The sequence below is a fragment of the Bufo gargarizans genome, chromosome 8, assembly GCF_014858855.1.
Source record: "Bufo gargarizans isolate SCDJY-AF-19 chromosome 8, ASM1485885v1, whole genome shotgun sequence".
Taxonomy (NCBI): Eukaryota; Metazoa; Chordata; class Amphibia; order Anura; family Bufonidae; genus Bufo; species Bufo gargarizans.
The window spans coordinates 26,706,911-26,719,803 of record NC_058087.1 but is presented as its reverse complement, the minus strand read 5'-3'; the positions used below and the strand labels follow the sequence as shown (position 1 = coordinate 26,719,803).

The window sequence follows — 12,893 nt, the reverse complement described above, 5'->3', positions numbered from 1 at the left end:
GTATGGGTCATCTAATAATTAAAAAAATGGCGTAAGGCCCCTTGCAGATGAGCGTTCCTCCCGCAGCGAATCCGCATCGCAGCTCCCGGCCTGACGGGATTCACATAGCATTATATTGATTTATGATGCTATGTAACCCTTACAGTTCTGGAATGTATTGGATAACACTGGCAGCATTATGTCACTGTTATCAAATACATTCTAGAACTGTAAGGGTTACATAGCATCATAAATCAATATAATGCTGTGCGACCCCCGGCGGCGCTGGGAGGTCAGGCCGGGAGGTGTTTTGCGGACTCGCTGTGGGAGGAACGCTCGTCTGCAAGGGGCCTAACTGTAGGACCTGTAATTAAGGAGAAACTCTAGCAGTGTGATTAATCTTCATATGCCCCCAATCTACCCATCTCCCCCTTATAAGGGGATGTTCTAACATGCCAGATTTGTTGTAGAAATCTCTGACTGAAAACCAGTTCTATTCATCCCAATGGGTATTCTGTTGGCGGTAAATACATGGATATCTGCAGCCTCCATTCAGGGTGCAGCAAATTTCTGTGAAAAATCTGCCCAGATGCTGCTCTTCTTTTTTCATAAGAAAAATTGACCCATTTTGGGCTCATGCACACGGCTAAAGGATACGGCGTGGTGCGGTTTGGAATCCCTACGTAGTGCTTCCGTGGGTTTTCTGTCCGTGCCTCCACACTGCAAAAAAGTACTGCATAAATTACTTTTTTGTGGTGAGGACCCCATTCAAGTGAATGGGTCTGCATCCGCAGACGGTGGGCACAACAATTGGTGCCCGTGCGTTGCAGACTGCAATTTGTGGTCGGTAGCACAGGCCTGCCCGGCACACGTTCCAGCCGCCATATTGCTCAGTTTTCCACAACTGCAGCCAAGTCGTTACTTTATGCCTATCTTCCAGTCGGAGAGAGGGAGGGAAAATGACTCCATCTACAAAAGAAACGGGAACCTATTGGTGACAACTACAGATCATAAAGGGTGATGGAGGTCCGCTGTGGTCCCCCATGAACATTTGCTATGCAGCCACTTGGGCTAGCATTCTATATTGCAGAAAGTTTAAAAGGCAGTACTGGCTTCAGACACCACGGTATCAGAACTCACATGAAGTTTTCCTTTAAATGAACATTTCCTTTAAATGAACACTCAGATACAGCTTGGTAATTTTCAGCAGCATCTCAACCATTCTGACTGCTTCACCAGAAATGAAAATCATTACAAGGAATGGGTTCAACCTTTGCACAAATCTGTCTAAAATAAATAAAAAAGATGAAGCAACTTTGCAAATAGTCTTGAGTAACCATCTCCCATTATGGGTACACAGCTCTATGCATTACCATAACAAACCCTGGGTGTAATCTGGGGGTATGCTCACAGTGTATTTTTAGGGTGCTGGAAAAAAAAAAAAATCTGATGCAGAATCCGTTTCAGGATTCCTCATGGATGTTCCCCCCCCCCCCCCTCCGCACAGAATCCATGTCAAGAAATCACAAGTCACTTTTTTTTTCTGTGGTGCATTTTTTTTTTTCTGTGGTGTTTTTTTTTATTTATTTTTTTAAACCGTGGTTTCCCAATTTAAATCAATGGAGATGAATCACAAGTGTTTTCGGAGCAAAATCCACATAAAAAGCCATGTTGAAAAATAAAATAAAATACTGTTCTGAACACACCCCAATCCTGCAGCCATGGATTTCTACCATCATCAAGAAGCATAGAGCGGCCTAGGTTTGCACTATAATTAATGGCGGTATAAGTTATAGTAAAATACATTGGCCCGCACAACGAACCGTTGCTAAGCCCCCCCCCACACTTTATTTAAAAAAGTGCAACAACAAAAAAATATATAAAAAAGACGCAACTTTTTTGTGCAAATAATGCTAGTTTTCTAAAGGTAAACGGCCATCAGAAAGTCTATTAGAAAGTTTATGAACATTTTCGAGATTTGGGTGTCCGTGGTCTCGTCACAAAGAGAACTTTAACCCGTTTTCCATTCACTTGGGCGCTCGACACGTGCGGGTTTGTCGCGCCTCATACAATGACAGCTGCTGTGATGTTTTCATACATCTGTCGTATTTATCCCACATCAGCAATTACGTCTCCAAATCGTGCACATTATTTCCCCATTGAAAGGTTAAATAAACAGCATTTGGGCGCCTTGCCTTGATTGGCGCTATTATCTCTTATAATGAAGCCAGCAATCCTTACTCACAATCAACGTAATTGTGCTGCGCAGTCCCTTAGCATTATCACATTACCGCGATGGCTGCGGAGCCTCAGTGCCGAGACTCTGCTGGCAGCAGTGACATCGTGAGACAGGCTCCCATTCTGGAGGACTCAACGAGTCTTTGTATTACAAGATGATTATTTATCTGAATGGACACCGCGTAATACCACATATCCCCTGCAGTGGCCGCTGTAAGAGAAGTACCTGGCTGCTACAGATCAGCCAGTGTGGACCCACTGTGCCCACTAACCAGTCTGGCTTTGGGCTAAACCCGAAGGAGGTTATTCTGGCGATCCCCTGGTTTCCACCCTTTAACCCCTGTACAGGTATCTGGCCTTCGCTGCAGAGAGCAACCAAACTGCTGCCTCCTGGAATAGTCCCGACATGGTTGGCAGCTGAGCTGACCCACAGGGGTGAAAGCACCAGAAGCTCACAAGACTATACAGCAGGTATAGTCTGAACAGTCACTAAGACTTGAATGCATGTTTCAGAGATCCAGACAACTAGAAGAGTGGATGGTGGGAGACAAAGGATAAGCGGGCAGACAGGGTGATCGTGGAGACGTAGATGAGGCAGATTGACAGGGTCAACTTAAACAAAGACAGAACTGAAACTGGAAGTGCTGCAACATAAAGGCGGGGCAGGTAAGGCTACTTTCACACTAGCGTTCGATCGGATCCGCTCATATTAATGCAGACGGTGGCTCCGTTCAGAACGGATCCGTCTGCATTATAACTTAGAAAATTTTTCTAAGTGTGAAAGTAGCCTGAGCGGATCCGTTCAGACTTTACATTGAAAGTCAATGGGGGACGGATCCGCTTGAAGATTGAGCCATATGGTGTCATCTTAAAGCGGATCCGTCCCCATTGACTTCCATTATAAGTCGGAACGGATCCACTCGCCTCCGCACGGCCAGGCAGACACCCGAATGCTGCTTGCAGCGTTCAGGTGTCCGCTCACGGAGCGGAGGCTGAGCGCTGTGGCGGACGGATGCAGTCTGAGCGGATCCGCCTCCACTGAGAATGCATTAGGGCCAGACGGCTGCGTTCAGGGCCGCTTGTGAGCCCCTTCAAACGGAGCTCACGAGCGGACACCTGAACGCAGGTGTGAAAGGAGCCTAAATCGCAATAGCACAAGACTATCCGCACACCTTTGCAGGTCACCAGGGAACCTAAAGCTCAGGCACCCTCTAGCTGAAGAGGGCATTTTAAATATCCAAGGACCCCCCCAAATCATTTGCAGGGGAAAAATTTGGAAGTACACACACTGGCGCTGTAAGAGGCCGGAGGTGAGCGTTCTCACAACCTGATAAGAGAGTCTGAAGCACAAGGCAGAAGCATTCCCGCGGGGGAAAGCAGGGCAGCGGTGGACATAAGGTGAATTAGAGGCACTAACAATCGTCCAGATTATCAGGAACGACCGTTCCCGATCACCTGACCGCCAATCACCCAATGAACAAGCGAAACGCTCATTCATCCGGTGATCCTGTTGCTTGTGCAGGCACCACCGACCGTTTCTGGGCGTCAGATCGTGCGGTCTAAACAGCGAGCTACTCGCCAGAAACAATGCAGCTGTATGAGGACAAGCGATAGCTATAGCCTCCCCCATCCTCTTACTGGGAAGATCGCTGCGTGTAAATGCGCAGAGACCATGTACATCCGGGCGGTAGGCACTCGCTCTCTGCGAGGACGCCATCCGAAGGCTGACGGTGGAGCTGTGAGAGAAGGGAGCCCCACAGAGAAGGCAGGGCCGTGTGTTTTTACCACCCTTGCCTTCCCCATCTCTGTATATACAGATCAGGAAGAGACAATGCCACCACTGCCTGCTCCGGTCCTGGCGATCACCGGGGGCCCAGTGTCTGCATGAGCTGCCGGGTCCTAGCACCACCAGATCAGCTCTGCAGTGAGGCGACTTCTCTGAGGGCTGTATTAATGTCAGCCCTGGTTAGAGGAGAAATCGGCAATAAAAAATGAAAATATAATAATAATAATAAAAATGGCGACTCCTTATGTGCCAGTCATGGAGAGGGCAGCCAAGGACACACAGCCGCCGCCCCCCCGACGGCGGGACCCCCCAGGCGCACAATGCCCGACCAGCTGGAGCGCAAACAGCACGCGGCTGACAATGGAGACAGGATGGAACTGCGGCCTGCGCTCAGTCAAGCGCATGGAAGTGCTTTCTTATGTAAACGAGAAGGCGTAAAGCCCTCCCAGTAGGCGTGGTCACCCGACTGTTGCTAGGGGTTGCTATGTATCCGGGCAGTCAGGCAGCGCCGCGCACTACACGCACAGAGAAAGGGACTGACGCGCGGGTTACGTGAGGGGAAGCGCTTCCGGCTCAGGCTTACGTCAGTTCCGGTGATTGTGACGCACTGGGGTTCGGCGGCAGACGGTGATGGCGGACTGCCGAGCGCCGAGTCCTCGCTGGTTCTTCACCCGGGAGCAGCTGGAGAACAGCCCGTCGAGGCGCTGCGGGATGGAGGCCGACAAGGAACTGTCGTACCGGCAGCAAGCTGCCAATCTCGTCCAGGACATGGGGCAGCGCCTCAACGTGTATCCTTCTCGTCAGTCACCTGCGGCCTAGTGCCGGCCGGGAAGCCTAGCCATGCCGGCCGCTGAGGAGACGGCGGCTCAGGGGGGATCGTGCAGGAGAGGGGCGAGGCCTGCTGCTGTGATGTAGCCGGGGCGGCTGCCTGTGTCCTTCGCGGGGAGGAGGAGGCCCCGGCCGGCTCTTTGTCTGCGGCTCGGGCCGCTGGGAACATGGCAGAGTGTGCCGGCAACTGCGGCCTCCTCCCTGCGGGTCCCTCGGGGGAGCTCCGCACCTGCTCCTCCCCAGGGGCCGCCTCTGAGGTTTTATCTCTGCAAAAACGGGAATATTTAGTTTTTCTTTTTAGTTTTCTTTTTAAAAAAAAAATCTCAATTTTACCATTGGCTTCTAGGTTTCTACTTTCTGCAGCATTGTCAACTTGAATTCTCTCTCTCTCTCTCTCTCTCTCTCTCTCTATATATATATATATATATATATATATATATATATATATATATATATAATATAATCTTTTAGACATTTTAGTGTTTGTTTCCACTAAAGATTATTTTTATTCATTGCTTCTGCTGTAGTTGCCCCTGTATTCATACAGCAGAGGAATTCCAGTTTTATTTATTGGGGGCTCTGATCCTCCCCCTATCCTTGTGTAGATCCCATACAAAGGATTGGGGGGGGGGGGGGGGTCCTTGAGTCGCCCCGTAGTAGTTTAAAGCTGGCACCGTAGATGGTCTGACATCCAGTATTTGTTATTGTTTTTATTTTTATGTGAAGTCAGAAGACTCGCGGCTGCTTTCTTTCAGAACCAGCGCCCCCGTTTGTCTGTAGGTGATGTGTGGTGTTGAAGCTCGGCCCAATTCATAACCAGACGTGATGCGGTTTCTAGAGGATAGCAGGCATGTTTTTTTTTTTCACCTGAGGGAACCCCTCCCCCACCTAATACTATAGTGAGTTTCTGTGATGCGCCCTACCCTCTATTGGTAATTTCATGCTATCATATGTACCTCATAGACCAGACATGTCTCTGCTTATCATGGAGGAAAATGGGGGAGCGGACGCTGTATCTCTATTGGAATATTTTTAGGATGCTCTGCCGTTCACACGATCATAGTTTCGGTCCCCATCCGAGCCGCAAAAGATGATTTAGTACCCGATAATTTCAATACGGTCACAAAAAAATATCAGCGCATGTCCTATCCTTCTCCATTTTGTGGACAAGAATAGGCATTGTTCCAATGGGTCTGCAAAAAAAAGTATGCAACACGGACGACGTCCATATTTTTTTGCGGTCTTGTGAATTTACCCAGAGGTAAAAGGTTTTGATTTTTTTGTCTGGAAATGGCGCCCTCTTTGTTTATTGGTTAGATCTAGTATTGCAGCTGATCCACGTGACGATTGAACGTCAGGCCTAGTCTCAGCCGCGATGTACAAATACATGACGTGTCCGTTATTAGACGATGGTGATCAAGCCCCTGACGCTGTCTGTGTGTCCCCTGAGGGGGAGTTATTGGACTAGTCTTCTGATCCTTTTATAATGATTTTCAAGTCTATGGCGGTAACAGTGATGGTTATTGGGATTTATAGTCTGATTTTTGGAACATTTTAATGTATTGTTTCCTGGTATCAGCCCAGAAAATTCTGGGGGTTCTTGCTGTAGAAGGGGCATCTTCTGAATGTCAGTATTGTTGGTTCCTATCTCAGCTCTCATGGTTGTCATAGCATGCTGGGACTTGTAGTGAAGCCGCACATCAGAGACCACTACTAAATGATCAGACTTGTCAGCTGTGCGGGTCTAACTTATTCTCGGAAATGCCTGAGCTCTCTACTCAGTTGTCGCTGGCATTCCATTGAGGGAATGGAGTGGCAGCACGAGCGTGTCCCACCTTTCTGTTTGTTTAATGGCATTCTCATGATCATTGGGGGTCCCAGCGGTCAGACTCCCACTGATCCGATGCGTAGCCCCTAGACAGGCGATGCTTTAAAAGCTTGACCTAATCCCTTTTAAATGGGTTGTGTCATATCAGACTTTGATGGCATATCTCTAGGACAGGGATCAGAGACCTCCAGTCCTCCTTTCACTTCTATGGGAGTTACAAGAACAGTCGAGTAAGTGTGCATGCTGGGAGTTGTAGTTGCACAGCAGCTGGAGTGCCGGGGGCTGCTGATCCCTGCTGTAGGATAGGTCATCAAAGTCAGATAGGTGTGGGTCCCACCTGTAAGGGCCCATGCACACAAAGTATTTTCTTTCTGTGTCCGTTCCATGCTTTTTTTTTTTTTTCAAAGGGGTCCACAAAAATAAAAAGGAAGTTACCCCACTTGCATTCTGTGTCCGTTCTGCAAAAAAATAGAACATGTCCTATTATTGCCGCATTACGGACAAGGATAGGACTGTTCTATTAGGGGCCAGACGTTCCGTTTGGCAAAATATGGAATGCACACGGACGTCATCCGAATTTTTTGCGGACCGGAAAATACATACGTTCGTGAGCATGAGCCCCAAGAGTGAGGGACAGAGCCCATACGCAGCATGCTCTCCATTTTTTTTCTATGGGAGTTCGGAAAATAGCTGAGTGAGGACTCTTGGTTATTTTTAGTGGTGACATGGAAATTAATGAAGTGTGAACTGCGCAAGCGCAGCCACCGCTTCATTCATTTCTATGGGACTGCTGGAGACAGTCGAGCTCTCTAAGTTTTGGGGCATTTGTTTTGGTGAGAGCGGTGTGGGACTTATCCCTATCTGATATTGGTGGCATATCCTAGTGATATAAAGGTAACCTGTCACCCGGATTTTGTGTATAGAGCTGAGGGCACGGGTTGCTAGATGGCCGCTAGCACATCCGCAATACCCAGTCCCCATATCTCTGTGTACTTTTATTGCGTTAAAAAATTGATTTGATACATATGCAAATAAACCTGAGATGAGCCCAGCACCGCCCTGCATCCTCAGAATCTCTTCCTTGCCCCCCGACGTCAGAAAGCTAGAGTGCCGTAATCTCGCGATGCGCGAGCTAGTGCATGCACCGTTCCCTGAAGCTGATGCCAGTACAGGGAAGGAACACTATGATGACACTGCGCATGCGCTAGCTCGCGCATCGCGAGATTACGGAGCTCTAGCTTTCTGATGGGGAGCAAGGGGGAGATTCTGAGGATGCGGGGCGGTGCTGGACTCCTCTCTGGGACAGGACTCATCTCAGGTTAATTTGCATATGTATCAAAACGTTTTTTTACACAATTAAAGCACACAGGGCTATGGGGACTGGGTATTGCGGATGTGCTATCGGCCATCTAGCAACTCATGTCCTCAGCTCTATACACAAAGTCCTGGTGACAGGTTCCCTTTGAAATATGCTCAACAAATGTATATTTGTCTCTGACATTCTGTTGGTTATTTTATACTTGGATGAGGAGACAGAGCGGAGAGTGAGGTCTGTACAGGCGCCTCCTTGATAGCAGGGCAAGGAGGATACAAGACATAGCTCTTACCCTGATCCTTGATCTTGCAGAGTGCATCAAATAGCAGGAACATTATCGGGAGGATTTCTTCAGGAGGTTGTTGTCCGGAGGTATTTTCCTTTTATATGTGGCTCACAGTGGGTCAGCAATGCTTGTCCTCACTGATCCCTGCTGCTGCTTCAGCGCTTACTGATCCCTGCCATTCTCCACTATTTGGTCCCAGCTCGACACACAATGCCAGAAAGACGCGCTCCACCGGTCACTCCTGCGCCCATTGATTGTCTAATCAGGTCTTTCCTGCTTGTCAAGTCGGGACCAGGAAGTGGAGAGCGTCTGTCGATCGGTGAGGACGGCTTCTTTTATTTCTAACCCACTGGGAGCAGTATACAAAAAATTGAATACCGCTGGACAACCCCTTTAAAACTAGTGCAAGTGATATGACGGTTGTTGATCTTAGCGACTGATCAGATCTCTTCTTTCATTATACAAAGAGCTTGTGAGAAATGTGAGCGGAGACATGCCGGTAAGTGCTCGCCCCATGATGTATCCTTTACAGCATTGCTGTGGTCACCAATAGGAACATTAGTGTCCCAATCTGTCCCTGGTCCACGCTGTTGTAGCTAATGTCTTTTGCAAGGCGTCCGTGTATAAATCAGTCAGTCGTGACTTCGTTGTAGTTTTCAAGAGTCGTGGAGTTCTCAGCTGTGGGTATGACTTCCTTAAAGGGAACCTGTCACCAGGATTTTGTGTCTAGAGCTGAGGACATGGGTTGCTAGATGGCCGCTAGCACATCCGCAATACCCAGTCCCCATAGCTCTGTGTGCTTTTATTGTGTAAAAAAAAAAAAAATTGATACATATGCAAATTAACCCGAGATGAGTCCTGTACGTGAGATGAGTCAGGGACAGGTTATTTTGCATATGTATCAAATCGTGTTTTTTACACAATAAAAGCACACAGAGCTATGGGGACTGGGTATTGCAGATGTGCTAGCGACCATCTAGCAACCGATGTCCTCAGCTCTGTACACAAAATCCCGGTGACAGGTTCCCTTTAACCACCTAACTGTTTTGCCTGAGTCCAGCTTGGGCAGTGGGAAAAGTGGCTAACTGGAGGGAGAGGGCTGCTTTAGATGCTGCTATCTCCTGAATGCTAGCAGCTAGAAACATGTAACTGGTCTCATTTGAAAGCTGACAGTCCAGGCTTTCGTACAAGCAGCAGCAACAGAGGAGAAAGCACTGTGAGAATATAATCGGGTATAATCGCAGGTAAAAATCAGTTTTTACTTTCACTTTCAGCTGCATTCACAGCATCCCGATTTCTATCAGTGATATCTTCCCCTGTACTGAACATATTGCTGGCATTCTGGTATTGTCTGAAAGCCTGGAATGTCAGCTTTCAAACAAGACTGGGAGATAGCAGCATCTAAAGCAGCCCTCCCCTCCAGTTAGCTACTTTTCCCACTGCTGAAGCTGGACTGGGGCAAAACAGTTAGGTGGTTAAACTAGAATGGGTCCCAACTCTCCCTGACCAATGTCGGATAGGTCCAGGTCCCAGAGGTGGGGCCCCAAAGTGAAGGAGGGGATGCACCACATTCAATTCTAATGGAGTTCTGAAGCGACAGTGCTCAGTTGTTTTCGGCAATCCTATAGAACGGGCATCCTTAACCTTTGGCCCTCCATATGTTGCAAAACTACAACTCCCAGCATGCCCAAACAGCCTACAGGTATCAGCCTACAGCAGGGCATTGTGGGAGTTGTAGTCTTACAACAGCTGGAGGGCCGCAGTTTGAGGATGCCTGCTATAGAAGTTAATGAAGGGTGGCAGTGCTTGCTTACTTTGGGGGCCCTGGGCTGGAGATAGGTGCCGATCCCAGAGGTCACATTGGTGACGTTTCCTAGTGAGATGGGACAACCCCTTTAAAGTGATCCAAGGGTTGAGCGGCTGCCAGCCTCTGTAGGGGCTGAACTCCATTTTAATGTGCTCTGTTCTCGGGTACATAAACAGACACAACTGGAGAAATTCTGTGTGCACCCCTGAACCCCAATGTGTTAGTCGCTCTTAGGCAGCTATCCTAGAAGTCAATATTCAGCTCTTAAAATAAGCCTTGAGACATGACTTGGATATTAAATAAGCCAGCACCTCATCTGCAGACAGCTGTTTCGGACACAGGCCTCCTACCCAGTTAAGCCAGTACTCTCTGCTGTACACTGATGAGGGGCAGTCACCCCGAAACAGCTGTCTGCAGATGAGGTGCTGGCTTATTTAATATCCAAGTCATGTCTCAAGGCTTATTTTAAGAGCTGAATATTGACTTATAGCCGTGTTTCCCAACCAGTGTGCCTCCAGCTGTTGCAAAACTACAACTCCCAGCATGCCTGGACAGCCTTTGGCTGTGCGGGCATGCTGGGAGTTGTAGTTTTGCAACAGCTGGAGGCACACTGGTTGGGAAACACTGACTTATAGGATAGCTGCCTTACATCTGGTGGCATTAGAGGCAAAGCTTGTTAAGAGCTCATTTGCATTTCTTCCCTCCCATTGTGAATGGATTAATGGAATTTATTTACCCAAAAAATTAAACATATACAGCCTTATTCTACATAATTAAAAAACTAATTTTTATTTCATGATGGAATAACCTTTGGATGGTAATATATTTTCATCAAAAAGCATTTTATATTAAAAAAAATCTGATTTTATATTTAAAAAAATCATTGATTTGTATCCACCCTTTCCGCATATATTTAAGGTGTTTGTACTATGTTATGTTATTGCTCTGTTTGATAGAACAGGAACATGCGCTGAGGCCCCACTGGTGCCTGACATCTACATAGCTAACGAGAAATGATTAAGATGATTGTTTTTAGTGACTCATCTTCATGCCCCCTGTTCACACTATGCACACTATGAAGGTGTGTGAGGTTCCTTTGTTATTCATGTTTCCTTCCAAGCCTGCGATTGCTTTCCTTAATCCGATGCTCCAGATCCCAGCTCACCATCAACACTGCCATTGTTTACATGCACCGCTTCTATATGCATCATTCTTTTACCAAATACAACAGAAATGTAAGTACCCTCGCCAGCCTTTCTGCTGATGGTAATGTGAGTGAATTAAGGAAACCATGATGTGTCATAGAAGTATGATCAGTGGGGGGCTCGGGCTGCACCCCGATATGTGGGTTACCTCTTAAACAGTTTCATCCAGTATCCTAAAAAATATGCTGATAGGTTATTGTCTTTGTGTAAAAATAACCCCCCGGGGACCAGAGGTGATGACTCTGTGCGTTTTATAGAATGCCCGGTGTACTCCTCCATTCCCCTGGAAAGAGAACTCGCCTGTCCGACTCGAGAAGGACCTTTCTCAGATCTTAATCTTGTATGTCTCTTGAAAAGCACTGGTGGTCAGGCAATAAATGTGTGAAATGCTTCATGTTCATCTTTGTCTTGTTTTCCCTTGCAGGGATGGGGTCCATCTTGTGCAGATGGTGCCTGTCATCTGGATAGATCATCAGTATCTGATTGGTGGGGGTCCGACTATCGCAGAGCCAGTCGTCACTGGCCTAGGAAAAAATGGAGAAGGCCGCAGCTCTACTCTGGGCGATGCTGCCTTCTCAAACACTTGTTTGGCGGGGGTCCCGGGTGTCGGACCGATCAGATACCGATGACCCATCCAGAGGATAGGTCATAATTAAGGCTACTCTTACACTGGCGTTCTTGCTGAATCTGGCAGGGTTCAGCAAAAATACTTCCGTTACTGATAATACAACCATCTGCATCCGTTCAGAATGCATCCGGTTGTATTATCTTTAACATACCCAAGACGGATCCATCATGAACTCCATTGACTTGCATTGTGGGTCTCTGCATACCATGACAGAAAGAAAACCGCAGCATGCTGCTCTCCGGTATGAGGATGGAACGGAATGCATTTTGGAGCTTTCCATTCTGTTCATTTACATTTTGTTCCCATTGACAATGAATGGGGTCAAAACGGAAGCTTTTTTTTCCATTTCATCCACCATGACGGCCCACATTGAGATTGACCCTTGACCTCTGTAGGGGCAGGAACACATAGAGAGTTTAAGAACCCCCCACCCCTCCACCTCCTCAGTGCTTTCCTGCCCCTACAGGGGCCAACACGTGGAGAGTTCCTCCTTCATGGAGGATGAAATAACCGTATCTTTCTTACAGGTTCTCCAGCTGGCCTCCCGCGGCAGGGGCCAAGGCTGGCCAGCTAGGAGCATCGAGGACCCTCGTCTTGGCTTATGCCGAGGCCTGTGGTCCTCCCCATACCTTCTGACTTCCTTCCCTCCTTGTGGACGCAGTCGAAGGTGCCGGCTTCTCAGCACGCGCGGCGCTCGGCGTCCTTTTCCTTCCGGAGGACCGAGCTCCAGCGTCCGGCAGGGGGAGCAGGTGCGACGCATGGAGCGTCTCTATGGGCGGGCCGGGCGACGCACGCCTCTCTTGGTAGGCTAGTGCGGCGCAGGCCTTCGCCGTCATGCAGGGCGCAGCTTGATGACGTCAGACGCCGGGAAATTTAAAAAGAAGACCGCGGTTCCTCTCAGCACCTCTCCTGTCACACCGCGATGTCCGAGACACCTGCTCCCCGCCAGGAAGGTCCCGATCCTTCTGCCTCCAGCACAGTGAGTCCCCTTCG

The 12,893-nt window shown here is 48.2% G+C and overlaps 1 protein-coding gene across 6 annotated transcripts in view; it reads left to right on the top strand.

The window, feature by feature from the left end:
• The first annotated feature begins 4,581 nt into the window (after positions 1-4,581).
• The window catches only part of CCNT2 (cyclin T2), a 73,781-nt gene continuing 65,469 nt past the window's right edge, over positions 4,582-12,893 (top strand). For 5 of the 6 annotated variants that reach the window (XM_044303978.1, XM_044303975.1, XM_044303980.1 and 2 more), the window contains exons 1-2: positions 4,582-4,791; positions 11,221-11,302. In XM_044303978.1, coding sequence (XP_044159913.1) covers positions 4,634-4,791; positions 11,221-11,302 — 240 coding nt within the window. In that variant the 5' untranslated portion in view covers positions 4,582-4,633. Of the gene's footprint in view, positions 4,792-11,220; positions 11,303-12,893 lie in introns of those variants that run through there. The other variant, XM_044303979.1, reaches the window with a different exon arrangement.